The 16921-nt window shown below is 35.4% G+C and overlaps 1 protein-coding gene across 1 annotated transcript in view; it reads left to right on the top strand.

Annotated features, from left to right (window-relative positions):
• The window catches only part of ABCB5 (ATP binding cassette subfamily B member 5), a 45826-nt gene extending 34906 nt beyond the window's left edge, over positions 1-10920 (top strand). The window contains exons 22-28 of the mRNA XM_087712772.1: positions 304-404; positions 1144-1284; positions 3421-3577; positions 4382-4579; positions 6275-6481; positions 7390-7536; positions 7673-10920. Coding sequence (XP_087568898.1) covers positions 304-404; positions 1144-1284; positions 3421-3577; positions 4382-4579; positions 6275-6481; positions 7390-7536; positions 7673-7870 — 1149 coding nt within the window. The 3' untranslated portion in view covers positions 7871-10920. The remainder of the gene's footprint in view (positions 1-303; positions 405-1143; positions 1285-3420; positions 3578-4381; positions 4580-6274; positions 6482-7389; positions 7537-7672) is intronic.
• Positions 10921-16921: the final 6001 nt, after the last annotated feature.

Genomic DNA, 16921 nt, shown 5'->3' on the forward strand with positions numbered 1-16921 from the left:
AGTTAACTAACTAGTAGAAGATTTCTTCAAAATGGAATGGCAGAGATTTAACTTGCTGGTCTGCATTGCCTTTGGAGATAAACCAAACAATAAATATAATTGTCTAAACTCTAGTTTATTTAACAATAGTTTAATAAATCACAATTGTCTGGATTTACACATGATAAATTATGAGCCATTCATTATAAAAACATGTTTTATAGTATGCTATCCCATGGGTTTTGTACTTTAGGTAGATATTGCTATACATCACATTTGTAGGCCAGTGAATGCCTTATATTTTCCCTTTCTCCCCAAATCTAGATTTCAACAGAAGTTGTAGAAAATATAAGAACTGTTGTGGCATTAACAAGAGAAGATAGATTTTTTGAGAACTACAAAGCAAGCTTACATAAACCACACAAGTAAGAATTTTATTTCTTAATACTTTTTGTATGTGAGTTTGTGTGTATATATATATATATGTTGTATGCATATTCCTCATTGGAGTCACTACTTTAAATTGATTTTTTTTAAAAACAATTTCTTTAAAAAAGCATCAATAAAAATGAATGAATCTAAACATACACATACACACTCATACTGTTACATATTGAACTGGAGCAATAGGGTCCACCAAGGTCCTCCATTCCGGCGGGAAAATACTCAAAGCCGATTGGCTGAGCCATCTGACAGCTCCCTATAAAAGGGCTAGTTGTGAGACAGGCCACTGCTGGATTTGTAAATAGTTGTCTAATAAAGAGCTTTCCATTGTCATGGAAGCCTGAGTTCTGTCTCATCCGTTCACCCGATATAACACATACATATAAATACACTTATACATATACATTGCATACATAGCAGTAATGTAGCTCACCCAAAGACACAAATGAAATTGTAACATAAAATTTTAACATCTACATTTAATGTTTCTATCCAGAATATTTTGACAAATAAGATGACCTGCTGAGGAAGGTATTATTAACATAACTCAGTGTTTCTAAACCTCAGTAACTTTAAGAGATTGTATTTCAACCTCCCGGAATTTGGGAGTTGAAGTCCACACCTCTTGATAAGGTTAATCAACATTATAATTAATAAATTGTGGTCAGTTTTGAATTTTATGATTGATTGTGATTGATATAAATTATTTTCTTTTATTAGGGACATACTAAAGAAAGCTCCTATTAATGGCTTATCCTATGCCATAGGCATGAGTTTCAACTTTTTTATAAATGCTGCTGTCTTCAGTTTTGGAGCATGGCTTATTGCCCATTGTTTTATGAATTTTGAACAACTGTTTATGTGAGTATATTAATTTTTATGGAGGGTAATGAAAATATGAACTGAGGTTATCAATTTTCATAGCTCAATATGTGGATATATGTGTACTTTTAAAGCAAAAACACTCACTGAAGTGAAGGAAAAGTTCATATTATTAATGCCTTAGCCATGTCAATAAACTGTGTAAGGAAAGGCTTACACAGTGAGCACATAAATATGCCATTATCTAGGCTGCCTTTTGTTGTTTTTCTTACAACCTAAAAATAATTAACACAAATAATTTTAAAATGTAAAATTATGAATTTGAAGAATTTGAAATATCAATAGTTTTTTGTATTCTCTCAGATAATTTTTCAAGATTTTGTACAAAAACCTGGAAATTCTACAAAATAAGAGACATCAAGATCTCTGAGATGAGATTGCTAAATCTCATGAATGACTATGGAGATTCTCAATCTTCCAAGTCATGGTTGTCCCAAAGATGCTTTTTCAAGAGGCAACTGGACTTTCTTCTTTTTCTCTGAAAACGTTTTGCTTCTAATCCAAGAAGCTACTTCAGCTCTGACTAGATGGTGGGCAATGGAAGGATGTATAAAGAAGCTGAAGAAGCTTCTTGGATGATAAACAAAATGTCTTCAAAAAAAACCCCCAGAAAGTCCAGTTGCCTCTTGAAAAAGCACCTTTGGGATAAATCTCATGAGATTTCCTCCCGCCTCCCCATACACCCCCCTCCCAAAAGTTGGAAATTTTCCATTTCTATGGTATTATTTGTTTATTAGTTTATTGGCATTTGTGTCATTGTGTGACATCACAAAATGACGCACCAGCTGAAAGGTTATTGGTGTCATACACAAGGAATTGGGAATATATACTTCTATATAAGTCTCACATGGCCTGGGCAAATTACAATTAAATCATAAACAAAACCAAAAAAAAAACAAAATAAAATAGCTATACAAGCAATAAGAAATGTTGAAACAATTAAAAGCAATTAAAACTATGCAATGCAGTCACTGGGAAAGCATATGAACAGTACAGCCACTTTATGGGCTCCTCATCACTTTCCAGTTCCCAGGTCAGATATCAATGTCAGTCTTCATGCCCTTCTAGAAGGCAATCAAGGTTAGGGTGAGCTGAACCTTTTGGTGAATAAGTTTATATAGCACAGGGAGAAGCAGAAAGGGTCCTTCTCCTGGGTCCTGTCAGATGACACTATCTAGTGGACAAAATGTACAACAAACTACTTCTGTCAGATCTGATGGGATGGGTCGATGTCACTTAGGAGATGCAGTTCCTCAATAGCCCTGTCAGCTACATATAAGATAAAAATGACAGCTTCTGATAGTTTGTGGGAATCACAAGATTCTAAAAACCTTTTGCTGAAGAGCAACAATGAAAAAGGATTGTTCTTTTCATTTTCTGTTTAAGTTATAGTGATAATTGGGGCATAATTTCAGTATCTACCTTAATAGCTTTTACTAAGATCTATCAAGACTTGTGAAGAGCTAAAATTTTGCGATAGAGTATTTAATGTAAGTGTATCACTGAGAAGGGAACTTTTTCTTAAGTTATCCATTATAAACTTTGATCTTGACAAAAGATCATTTTGAATTCCAAATTCTCTCTTTTGCAACATAACATCTTAGCTTTTGTATGTTCTTATTTTTATTGATTGATGGATAGTTAGTTTTGCCTGATAGGATAATCTTTGAGTTATGAAGAACATTGTCATAAGGCATATACGTACCTTTCTAAGATTCCTTGTGATTCCTCCAACAAATACATAGAGAATTACTGCCACAAAAACAAGCTCTTGACTTAAATTGTCTTCTTGAATAGTATGAAATCCTTTTTCTTCAATTTTTCAAATTAGATTGCACTGCAAGCTCTAGTTTTTATTCAAAATTTCAATGCATATTATAGCCAAAGCTACAGATACAATGTTCTACTTGATCTTATTTAATACTTAATATATAGTATGCTCTATTTCCAAGATATAAAACTCAGTAAATTGTTCTGTTTAAAGAAACTGACTTTATAAAATTCAGGTTGCAAAATCAGTGCCATTTACAGATGGCTTCAACAAAGTTACTTAAAAGTTTACATTTATATCCTTTTCTGATACACCTCTTTCATATTTTTGTTTTATATTTCCAGAGTTTTTTCATCAGTGGTTTTTGCTGCAATGAATGCTGCCCAAGTTAATTCTCTTGCACCTGATTTTAGCAAGTCAAAGGTTTCTGCCCAAAGAATATTTCACCTTTTGGATCAAAAGCCTGTAATTGACAGCTATAGTGAAGAAGGAGATAAATTAGTAAGATCTTACAGCTTATGCTGTCTTCAATATATTGAGTTGACATATTTTAATAGTATGATGGCAATTAGCAATACTAACTTAGGAACTTTGGTTTCTGCAAATTTGATTATGCATGTGTATAATTATCTAGTAAATGAATAAACCAGTGTTACATTCAATACTATGCAATACATATCATTTTAAAATCCTGGAACTTATTTCTGAGAAAAACTACTCTATAAAAGTTTTCCTCCAGTCTCTTTGTTTCAATGGGAAATTTAAGTCATTCTTAAATTAAAGTTCACCTTCATTGAATTGTCCCCTCATATTTTAATGCATTTAAAATATTTACTGCATTGTACATTGTAAACAATAAAAGGAGTAACAGAAGAGAGCCATTCATCATGTGTGGAAATGACCTAGAAAATATATATTGCGTTAAGTAGAATAGCCATTTTAAAAAATGGGGAAATTCCTATATTTCACTTTTTTCTTTATTTCAGTTAATTTAAAATAATGTTAAACTGCTCATGTAAAAGTCAAATAATGGAAGTTGTTTTAATATACTATTTTAATTCATAAGATCTGGAGAATAAAAGTTTGAAAAACTATTCTAGTCCATATCAAAATTTTATTTCTATAAATATGTACAGGAGGGAACTACATTATTGTTATTGCTGCAGCGATTCCACCACTAATTATATTATTACAATTAGTACCACAGGAGAAATACCGGGGGGGGGGGGGACACACAGAACATTGTGCAAAATCATAGCATTGTTATGTTTGTTCTCATCATTTCTTCATCTCTCCCTGCTATAGGAGAAATTTGAAGGCAACATTGAATTTAAAGATATCCATTTTGCATATCCAACCAGACCAGAAGTTCAGGTTTTGCAAGGGCTCAATATAAAGATTAACAAGGGCCAGACCCTGGCTCTCGTGGGTAGCAGTGGCTGTGGCAAGAGCACTTCTATTCAACTTCTAGAGCGATTCTATGACCCAGTGTCAGGACAAGTGGTAAGTAAACCTTGGTTCTACTGAAAACATTTCTGTGGCACATGAAGAGATATAATAGTTCTTCTCTGTCAGTAAAATTGATCATGAACCTTTATAATAATCCAGGCCAGATAGACAGTTTGATAAAAGAATGTGAACATTTTGGAAATCTTGACTACTATTTTAATGTGATTTGTGATAAAGCTGAAGTGTGGGGGAAAGTGTGTCAGAGATCTTTAGTGGACTAACAGTGATATCTGAAATAATGTAATTGGGAAAAAGTACTACAAATGTTAGCATTCCAGAGAAAACAAAAGGCAGGAATTTGTACAGTAAACCATGTAAGAATGTAGAAGAGCAAACCAGATGCAAGTATAGTCAGTATAGTTAGAAAAAAATTAAACTATGGGGTTTGCCTACAGAATACATCTGTGGCTTTCTTACCATAGCTTTTTCTGCACCCACCAACTGAAGAATATGTAGTTATTGTGTCTTTATAAAATGGCAAAATAAAACAATAGTGAATTTAACAACTATAGGAGGATTAGTTTGTTAAATGTGCCAGGGAAGATGTTTGACAAGTAAAAGAGATAATGATGAGCAACATTTGGGGAGTACAGGTTGGTTTTACTACAAGTAAATGATGTCCCTAGACTAGGATTTCACTATTCAGATGGTCATTTGTAAGCATTTGCCTGAGAATCTAAATAATGTGCAGCAAATTTACATAGATTGTGTCGTCGTCGTCATCATCATCATCATCATCATCATCTCAGCCATTGTCTATTCACTGCATGATGAAGGGCTCTTCTGCCTGTTAAGTGAAATGTCTATGAGAAAGAGTATGCTTTTGCTAACTGTGTTACCATGAAAGTGAAAAATGGGTAATTGAGAAGAAACAAAGGATTTGAATGCACTGCCAACATGATATTTAAGAAATTGGGCAGTTTAATAAGAACAAGTGGATTAAGAATGTATGAATTCTGAATTAATGTGGATAAAATACAAATGCATCACAAACAAAGTATACTACAGTTATTTGGTTATATAGAGAGAATGAAAGAGAATAGAATCCCCAAAACCTATATGAAAGAAAGCAGGAATGGGTAGAGAAGAAAGAGAAAATAAGTAAGTTATGGTTGGACAGACTTGATGGAATCTCAAAAAGGAAGTGAAATGTACAGAAGAAAAAGTAATGTATTAGGCAGGATGTGTAAGCAAGTGAGTCAGTTTGATATAATAGTTAATGTCCTGGGCTAGAAAGAGGAAAACCAAGAGTTTTAGTCCTGCCTTGGATACAAAGTCAGCTGGATAATCTTGGGCAAATCACTCTCAGCCCTTGGAAGAAGGTAATGGCAACCAACTTCTAAAATCTTGCAAGAAGACTGCAGGGAGTAGCTCAGGCAGTTAGCAGGATTCAACACTGACTGGAAGCCCCTCTCAAAAAAAGTAGTATACAGTGGAAACAAGGATAATTTCCAAGGACAGAAAAGTATAAAGAATAAGAAGATACCATGAATTATATTGGTGAAAACTAAATTTAGTTATATATATTTTTCTTACAATACTTTATTTTGCTTACTATTAGTTTTTTTTAATTTGCTTTACATCAAGTTGCTTATTCCAGAGAAGAACAGTGCATAGGTATGTCTACTTGTAGGGAGTATATTTTTAACTTTGTAATGAAAAGTGTCATGTTTTCCTTGCTATTTCCAGATTGCAGATGGTGTAGATATCAAATCTCTACATATACAGTGGCTAAGATCCAGACTGGGACTTGTACAACAAGAACCTATTCTGTTTGACTGCAGTATTGCAGAGAATATCCAGTATGGAGATAACAGCAGAGTTGTTAGCCAGGAAGAAATTGAAGAAGCAGCCAAAGCAGCCAATATTTACAATTTTATAGAAAATCTTCCAGAGGTATCTAGCATCTTTTTTCTGCATGAAATTAATTATTGCAGCTGGTATAGATATTAAATTAATGACCAGCAAAACAAAGAAGTAAATAAATACAAAACAAGGCTATTTTAAAAAAAAATCAACTGATAATTTTACAGGTAATGCAGGTAACATAACCTCATTTGAAATCTATAACTTGGAACTTAGAAAAGGTTTGGGAACTTATGCCAAATGTAGGGTTACCAAACAACCACCAAGAAGAGGACATATTCCTCCTTGTTCTCTGTTTGACAGGCATAACCTTAAAATCAATGTTAGCTGGGTTTTTGAGTGTCTGGGTTTTTTGGATTATGTTCACAACAATAGTCATTGACATTTTTGTGTATCACAACCATGTAAATTTTCTACTTCACTTGCTCCCTAGTTTGTCGAGTGATTTAAAGAGTCTAGATTTTAATTATTTATTTTGTGGTGCAGGAGTGAGCTTCAGTCTGGCCCCTTCAAATCTATTATCATTGTAATCTGAAGATCATATGATTCATCATGTGCTTCTAGGCTGAAATTTGAAAATTGTCATCACTGATTCCATACTATCATTAGCATATATATAAAGATTTGTTGAAAAAATATTTTGACTGAATAAATAATTTTTCTGATGCTGAAAAAATGTCAATCAAGAATTTGCTACACAATTAGTGTGGCACCAGATTGAAGAAGTTTCTATTCCTGTAAAAAATGGCAAAATTGTATTTTAAAGATTAGGAAACTGATTTGTTATCATTTAAATCATTATCATTTGTTAATGGTATTTACATTCATTTTTCTTTCTTCCTAATTTATAAACATTACTTGATATTAGAATTATGAAAACTATCTTTGGACTCTTGACTCTCTTACAATACCAACACTGTTCTATTTTTAAAAACCAGAAATACAATACTCGAGTGGGTGATAAAGGAGCACAGCTTTCAGGAGGACAGAAGCAAAGAATAGCTATTGCTCGTGCCCTTGTCCGAAAACCAGCAGTTCTTCTTCTAGACGAGGCCACATCAGCTCTGGATACAGAGAGTGAAAAGGTGAGTAAACTAGCCATAGCTGACTTCCTACTGCATGGATAAGCAATTTTCCATTGTTTGAGAAATGACCTAAACTGGGGGGGAGTGTACCTCTAGTGCTTTTATAAGGATATTTCTCTTTTGTCTTTGAGTACAGGTTGTCCAGAAAGCATTAGATGAAGCTCGAAAAGGCCGAACCTGCATTGTTATTGCTCATCGATTGTCAACAATCCAGAATTCTGATATCATAGCAGTCATCCAAAATGGCAGTGTAGTTGAACAAGGAACTCACAGTCAGCTACTGGCATTGGAGGGATTTTATTATGCACTTGTCAATGCCCAAGTATCCCATTAGTTGTATTTATTAAACCAGAAACAGAAGTTTGCAGAAGTTAGCCCAAGATGTGATATGAAAAACCACTATTCACCAAGTCCAAAGCAGGTTTGGGTTTGGGTTTTCAAACAGCAATCCATTTTGCTACATTGAAAGATAAGTACTAATAATGTGGTGTAAGTGGATCTCTTGTTCAAAATTTATACTTTTCATTCTTATTTCAATTTTTTTTGGCACAACCCCTTTAGCACACCAAAAATTATTCATTGAATCCCAGTCAACGTGAAAAATGACTGTTGCATGTTCCGTTATCAAGAAATTCTCAGGTGCCTGCAAATGCAAAGTTCAGATAGTTGGGCTACTTATGTGAAGAAGAAGAAAAATACTTATTTATATACTGCTGTGTTACAATTTGTTTTTTATAATGATGCTGATGATAATTTAGGTAAGAGTAATAAAAATGTTACAAAGCTCCATAATGTTCAACTGCATAATGAAATTCAATGAGGTGATAAAGCATATCTAAAAGTAATCAGTTCAGTCCAACTAAAAATATCTTATATAAGATATAAGATAAGATATAAGTTAATATAAATTTCCAAAAACAATTAAATCTAGAAAATCAAATTCCAGAAATCCTGGAAGCAGAAAGTAAGTTATTGACTCTAGCAGATGTTCCAGTGGAACACATATCAAACTTTTAACTTCAAGAAATAATATACAGAAAACATCCTTAAAAGATCTAAGAAATACATAATCTCTTTTTCCTCTTTATTCAAAAGGAATGAACCAAGAAATTTTAGAAAAATCATTTTTAATTGGCTTTATGAAAAACAAATTGGTATAATTTTGCTACACAATAGAAACACAAATTAGTATCAAAATGATATATCTGCTAATATAATTTTGTAATCATTGAGGAATGCTTCAGAATCTCACTAGCACAGTAGCTTTATGTGTTTGTTTTGTATTCCTAAGTACACAATTGCTGTAAGTATGACTTTCTCTTCCATATTAACTTTTCAGCTGCTATTAGAAATCAGGAGAATATCCAGTGCAGTTTTGTTAAATTACAGTTTTTGATTGTTGTCTTTAACTAATTTATTTTATTTAGCATTTGGCAATGTAACAATATCTTGCAGACTACAATGTTAGCACAAAATAGTAGGTTTTGGCTGCCTGAGACTGCTAACCCATTTTGTTCATGCTTGCACACTGTCCATAGTGCATCACAGAGGATGAGGTAGATTCACACCAGAAAGAAAGATGCACAGCATCCAGCAGCCGGATCCAGGCCCTTCTTCCTCCACCAAAGTCATCTTACAAAAAAGTGCTGCATCTGTTGCATCTCGGAAGGTCCATAATCAGCAGAGTTCTGACCATCCACACGAAGCACTGGGTTTATTTCCCTCTGACGTGGTACCTATTTATCTTCTTGCAAATATGCTTTCAAACTGCTAGGTTGGCCAAAGCTGAGGAGTGTAACAGGAGCTCACCTCGCCATGCAGACTCAAATCACCAGAGCAGAGACCATTTCCGGTATCATTAAGACACTGAGCCACAGCTCCTTCTGTTAATAATTTGACTAATTAGGTTATTCCACAAACATTTTGCAAATTAGTATTCTGTTAAACAATACACATTGTAGGTTTGTAGTATCACAACAGAAAAGAATATTTGTAGCTCAGGATTGAACTGTGCTCTTTGAGCTTGGTTGTTTTCTTGCAAATGTTTTATTATCAAACTACATAACATTGTCAGTGCTAATGGGAAGTGGGATTTACTCTCATTTTATACAGCATTTAGACTTATATACTGCTTCATAGTGCTTTTACAGCCCTCTCTAAGTGGTTTACAGTCTCAGCATATTGTCTCCAACAATCTGGGTCCTCATTTTACCAACCTCGGACCGATGTAAGGGTCTTGAGCCGGTCAGGATCGAACTCCTGGCAGTGAACAGTGAGTTAGCCTGCAATACTGCATCCTAACTACTGCATCATCACGGCTCTAATATACTGATGACTTGCCCTGTCAATGTTGGTGGGAGTGGTCTTGGTGGCTCCTTGATTGATTCCTGTTGATTACTGTCTGTCAGTGTTGATGCCATTTAGTTGTAATATGGAAAGTCCTCAATCCACAACAGTTAATTTAGAGACCATTCAAAATTACATCGTGGTTGAAAAAAGTGACATGACTATTTTTCACATTTACAACCATTGCAGCATTCCAAAGGTCAGGTGGTCAAAATTCAGATGCTTGACAACTGACTCATACTTATGATGGTTGCAATGTCCCATGGTCATGTGATCACCTTTTGTGATTTTCTGTCAAGAAAAGTCAATGGGAAAGCAAGATTCACTTAACAAACACGTTACTAACTTAACAACTGCAGTGATTCACTTAACAACTGTGGCAAAAATGTTGTAAAATTGAGTAAAATTTACATAATATATGTCTCACTTAGCAACAGAAACGTTGGGCTCAATTGAGGTCGTAGACTGAAGACTACTTATAGTCTGTTGGTGGTTTTTGAACAATTTCACCCACAATATCCAGGTAGTTTCATCAAAAAGTGCCTGAGCACTTAACCCAATATAGCACAACCAAAACAAGCAGTTGAAAGGATAACACTGCCATACATTGAAACATCCCAGAAACCATCAACAGACTCTTACAACTATGAGGCATCACTATAGCACACAAATCAAATAAGTTCTCCAAAACATCCTAAGTAAAACAAAAGACCCAGCAATTCCAGTAGAAACAATGGGAACCATATTTTCCATGCAATTTAAGGGCTACAATAGCCAAACAGGCAGAAGACTTACAAAAGGCATCCATGGACGCCAACAAGCAAGCAGAAAACATGATGAAAATTCCTTAATTTCACATGAACAGACTTAACCATAGTTAATTACCAACCTACATACAAAATTGGAAGACCTTGAAGATTCAAAAGCTCTCCTAATTTTAAAGGGACATAACAATAAAAAAGATTTCATATTTCAACTGGCATGCAAATTAACTTACTACTTGGTGTATCTGCATTTCATCCCATCTCAAGCTATCCATTGCAAATGTTTTCTTCTTCATGCAATACCCATGACAACTACTGCAGCTGAAACACAAGTTTTCTCCATGCCACCATCCTTTTCACTCTCCCACAAAGAAATCTCCTATTTAGAAAAATGATGCAATGCTGACTGTGATAGGGAGACTGCAAAGTAAATGGGCACAGATGATCAAGCAATAGAATGCGATAGTTCATCTTATAAAAGTCTATCAGCCAAGTGAAACTGAGGAAGAAGCATTTCAAATGATTCAAAAAGACTCTGTCTTGACAAACTTAGTATAAATGAGAATTGGAAATTCCTCTTGTAATTTCCATTACTCTGTATCTTCCCCCAAGACTAGCATTAAACATACTTTAGTCAAGTCTCTGTAATTTTTGTTTCTTGATATTGTGAGAATCTTTGTGGGGGCTTGATAATTGATATGTTTGCAAAGATGTTTCAACATAGGAAAATTAATTGTTGAATTGGGTATATGTAACAGCTGTTAATCAAACCTACAAAAATGTTTTGTTCATGGTATATATTGACATTCTTGAACTTTAGACATTTGTGATTATGTAGCATATCTCCAATGTGAACACTGAAAATGGCAAGATAGGCTAAAACAGAAATATATATAATAGTATAATGGGGAGGAGGAAGAGGACAGTATCAATTCCCAATCATGAAAATGAATGACAGAAGACAAAATGCAAATTGTGATGTCATAATATGAGCTCTATTGTTTCACACTTGCATAATGGTGTCATATAAACGTATGTAAGGGACAGTGTTTTCATCACAACATTGCAATGTATGTTTTGTCACTTGCAGATTTCTGTATGTGAAAAAAGAATTCAAGAATGAAAATGCTTACTTAAAGCCTAGTGGTTTGCTAGGTAATTTCATTGAACTAAAGCTTTTAAATGCCATAGGTATTACTAAAATAAGTATGATCTAAGGACAATCAGGAATCCCAAACTTCTCTGTATCGTCTCTGCATCTACAGGTGCAATGAACATTTTTAAACCATATGACAGTCAGATGGAATGAGATAACTTGACATGACTAGTGTTGCGCAGCCAGATCACCACCACCAGCTCGCCACTGACAATTCACCTCTGCCAATTTACTACCGCGAAGTTGCCACAGGACAACTTCACAGGGCTAACTCACCACAGGGTCAACTCGCCATGGGCAGTCAAAAGGAGAGCTGGATGGGCAGGTGAGTGAATGGGTGGGGAGAGTGCAGAGTGGTATCAGTGGTCAGGAGCTTCCCATTTTCACACCCCTTGGTATCATTGCTGCCAAGCTCAAGGCCAAAAAGACCAGGAGCAGCAGTGGTACTGGGCAGGGTGGGTGGGTGGATGCGGAGGGGGCAGTGGCAGGGAGTGTGAAAATGAGACACCACTTGGCTGCTACTGTTGCACCACCCCCCACCCTGCCCACCACTACAGCTGATGTTCCCAGCATCTTCAGTCCAGAACTCAGCAGTGACAGGGATATGAAAATGGGAATCCCCTCAGTTGCCACCACCACTCTGCACTTTGCCCACTTGCTCATGCAGCTGGCTGGGTCTCCCTCTGGATGCCGGCAGTGAGTTGTCCTCACAGCGAGTTGGCTCTGTGGAGTTATCCTGTAATGGCTTGATGGTGAGTTGGCATAGGCAACTTGTGGGTGGTTGGCAGTGGTAAGCTGGCCATGCCAAACTGGCTTTGCCAAGTTGTTATAGACTCACCGCCAGAAGGCATCCGGATGAAACTGTGCCTTCTTTTGGGTTTAATGGAAAAAGACTTGGAGTGGGGGGGGAATGGAATGTCGATGGCAGCAAGGTTACTTTGTGCACCAAAATAGAAGGACACTTTGATTCCCATAATGGATGAATGGCTGCAAATGTTGATGGTGTTAGATGGCTAAATTGAGTGCTTTGATTAAAGAAAAAGACACAATTGCTTTTGTTTCTACTTGGAAACCACATCTGGCCTTTATGCTTGAGGTCGGGGGGAAATGAAACTTTTGATTTTGGGTTTCACTGATTAGATAGGCTTGTTATTACAGAAATGGCTAGTTTATACTACTACTGTATGTAAAAATAAAAAGTTCATGTTTGATGCTATTATCCTATTTTACTATACCAAAGGGAGTTCGAAGTCAACATCTTTTCTTTCTTTTTTCCCCTTTCCCTACACTTTTCCTTCCCTTCTTCCTCCCTTATTTTCCAATACTTTCTTTTGTATTTTATATTATAAACTAAAAAAATTATGAAATTGTGCTTTGCACCCATCTCTAGCTTTTCATAATGCTCATTATCAAATTATTCTTTTTTAATCTAGATATATTTATAAAATCACAATACAGTAACCACTAATAATCTTTCTTTTCTAAAAGTGGCTATGGAAGTTAAGTGGAATTCAAGAATAAATAAAGGGGAAATAAAAATGATCCTGCACGCCATTGCAGCCAAAGCCACAAAGATTGCAATTGCCATTTTGACTTATTTTAATACTACAGCCACCCCATTTTGAATATCCAGTCTGAAAAAAGAATAATGTAGATTTTAAAGTAAAAGTAATAAAAGGAATCTTTCCAATTGTAAAAATTTCATGTGGAGAAAAATGGGATTGAAAGTTACATCTGTGATCCTAAATCAAAGCATGTTCATTTCAATATAGTGAAGAAAAAATAGTGCCAAGCCTATTTATTGCTTCTTCTTTATTTCCTCTAACCCTAACCTTCATTTGCTCCCCATGTTTGCAAAATTAAGAAATCAGAGGAGAAGTAATTATAGGTTAAGACCAATATTATGAAACAATGTGCCTTTGGTCCTAAGGATTTGGCATGAAAGCTTTTAATACATTTTAGATCCTAAAGTTTCCATGAAGAAAACAATTATTTTGCTGGCTTGCAGCTATCAGATGCACTATTACTCTTGCATATAGTATAGGGCACACTATAGGGGTATGCCCTGTACTATATGCAAATGGGAGGCCTGCAGACCAGATGCATCACATGCAGAGCACGCCTACCTAACTCCACAAATGGCAAAAATATTGAGAAATGTCATGTGATGGCAATGTGACGCTACGAGTTTGACACCTGTGCTATAGATGTTAAGAAATTTTGTTTATTTTTCACTGTGTTCCCTAAGATGCTGTATTTCATTCAGTACAGAATGAGTTTCCACTTTCTGTTTTGTTGCATAGAAGTATAATGACTTCTCATCACTCAAGCAATGCAACCCTTCCTGATTATAAGTAAAGCATGATTTATTTGCAATAAAATATGAATTAAAAATACATTTATATGGTTTGATTTTTTAAAAAATAAAACAGTTTGTAAATTAATTCCCCTTAGAATAGGCAGCATTTGTATTTCTAGTAATTGGCTAATGTGCAGAACTATCTTTTGACTTCTAAGCTGCCATCCTCTTTTTTATATGTTGTGTATGTGGGTATGACCTTGGAAGAGTGGAGGGAAGAGATGCTGCCTAAGCAAAAATTAGATAAGATGGGAAAGACCACAGCTACATAATGGGAAGAGATTCAGCCAATTTATCAGGCTGCAAAAAGATGGTGAGAGATTTGTACTTTTACATTTGCAAAAGTGGGGCAAATGGGATGCAATGAAGAAGAATCAATTACCCCACAGTTTTTCACGTTCCGTATGGTCTGCTATACATTAGTTGTTGGGTAGACTCAAAAGAAGACAATCTCTCTCTTTAAAAACAGAGGTGACATATTAATAAGTATGATCCCTATTTTTCAGGTACAGAAATTCTCTAGTAAAAGTGGAGTGCAATACATATAAGAATGTAAAAAATTCCAGATATAATACATCAATAAAATCCATGCTATAAAGTGTGTATAAAGTAGAAGAAATAAAATTGAGTCTTTGAAGGAAATATCTTATCTATGCTGCTGGAAATAATTTTGTCCAAATGGCAATTTTGACCATTATCTTTATATATCTAGAATTATTTAAAATTGTCTAACTAAAATAGATTTGTTTGATTAAAAGCCTCAGGCTATATAGATGTCTGGGGTTTTAATAGCCACAGAAAATTAGAGCTTTTGATCTTTGACAGAGCAGCATAGCCTCAAAGACAGTTTTCTAGATCTGAAGCTTTTCTCACACAACACTGACCTCTTATGGCTCAAAGGGATACACACTAAAAACCTTTTATCTCAGCAAAACAGATCCGAGGTATCACATCTAAGAGAAGAAATTTTGAAAGTCTGAAATAAAATTGGATTAAAAAAAGAAAGAAAGAAAGAAAGAAAGAAAGAAAGAAAGAAAGAAAGAAAGAAAGAAAGAAAGAAAGAAAAGCAAAATGTTGGCAAAATGCCTACAGAATTAAGCAAGTAATTTCAGCTCTCCTAATGAACTTTTATTTGCTCTGCTTTGGGTGAATAATGTTCATTGTATATTGAGTTTAGGGGAGACCCACTGTTGTCCCAGCTTCTGGCAATCTAGCAGTTCGAAAGCATGTAAAAATGCAAGTAGAGAAATAGGGGCCACCTTTGGTGGGAAGATAACAGTGTTCTGTACACCTTGGGCATTTAGTTATGCCAGCCACATGACCATGGAGACATCTTCGGACAGCACTGGCTCTTTGGCTTTGAAACGGAGATAATCACCCCCCGCTAGAGTTGGGAATGACTAGCATATATGTTCAAAGGAAACCTTTACCTTTTTAAGTCTTGAAAATTGTCTTCAAGTATCTAAGTACCTGCATCAAACAGACATTTGATAGATTTCTCAGTTGTATTGGACACAAGATGAAAATGGACCCTCTATAGAGGGATTCTATGACATATAGCCTGGATAATTGAAGACCAAATGTTTCTGTCTGCCCAATACATTCCAGCAAACTGAGTCTCAGCTCTGGTTCTTCGGCTTCCACTGCAGGTCATCTCAATTAAACACTGCCCTCTTGTGGGACTTAGGAAGCATGGCTTTTCCCTCATTCATCACTTCATTTTTGAGTTGGCAAGAGATCTATTTTAAAATCATGATTTGGGCATCTTTCAATACTTAATATATAGGAAAGTTTGTTTTATCTTTATCTGAGCTTCAGTACAATAGAACAGGTACTACAATGCCTGGGGAATCAGCTAGCTTACAATCAGGTTTTGACAAAGGAACAGGCTCCACTAAAGTCATAAGACATGGCTATTTCTAGTCTACCCCGTAGAATTTTTATAGAACTATAAATTTTATAGTGGCAAAATTAGAGATAACATCTTTTTCATTTAGCATCATGGGTGGGTCACAGTGGGTCTATATCTTAGTTCTCAAATTCACATTTCCTTTATAAATTGATTAATTGATTCATATGATATATATTTAAACTCATTTTTTGAACTCTTGTTTTTCCACAACTTGTTATTGTCACTGTCTCCTCAGAACAACAGGCATAATTGTTAAGTATTGCATTCACCTCAGAATTAATTCAATTAATTCAGGAAATTACAACAAGGTAGAAGAACATTTTTATCTGCTACCCCATAATCCTTTGATGCTATTGCTTAGCTTTTCTGACTTCTCTTGTTTCCTGTTATACTCACCATTGCTTTAATTACGATGAAATGAAAACTCTTGGCACTGTTTAAAAATCCAGGCTTGGAACCGAATGAATTTTTAATTGAGTAATTAATAAAAAGAGACTTATTAAAGTGGTTTAAAAATGATCTTCCTATTTTCTTTTCATTTTACCATGAAATGAACTTAAATTAGACATTGTATTAGGGCAGTTACATAGATTCAGAGGTGGGATTCAGCCGGTTGTTAATTTTTTGCGCAGTTCGGAGAACTGGATAATCGCACCACTGGCTGGCCAAGCCTGCCATGCCCCACTCCACTCAGTCACTCCTTATCTCAACTTGCTTGCCTTGGCTGCAGCATGGCAGCTGCTGTTCTCTGGATCCTGTGCTCGCTAGCTCACTTGCTTTGACCAGCCCACTTGCCTGCCTTCACCACATCCTCCCACGCAGCCCAGCTCTATGCCGAGTCACCATTC

This window comes from Thamnophis sirtalis, unplaced genomic scaffold, assembly GCF_051295495.1.
Source record: "Thamnophis sirtalis isolate CommonGarterSnake01/CBP01778 unplaced genomic scaffold, rThaSir2_p1.2 scaffold_4, whole genome shotgun sequence".
In the NCBI taxonomy this organism is placed as follows: Eukaryota; Metazoa; Chordata; class Lepidosauria; order Squamata; family Natricidae; genus Thamnophis; species Thamnophis sirtalis.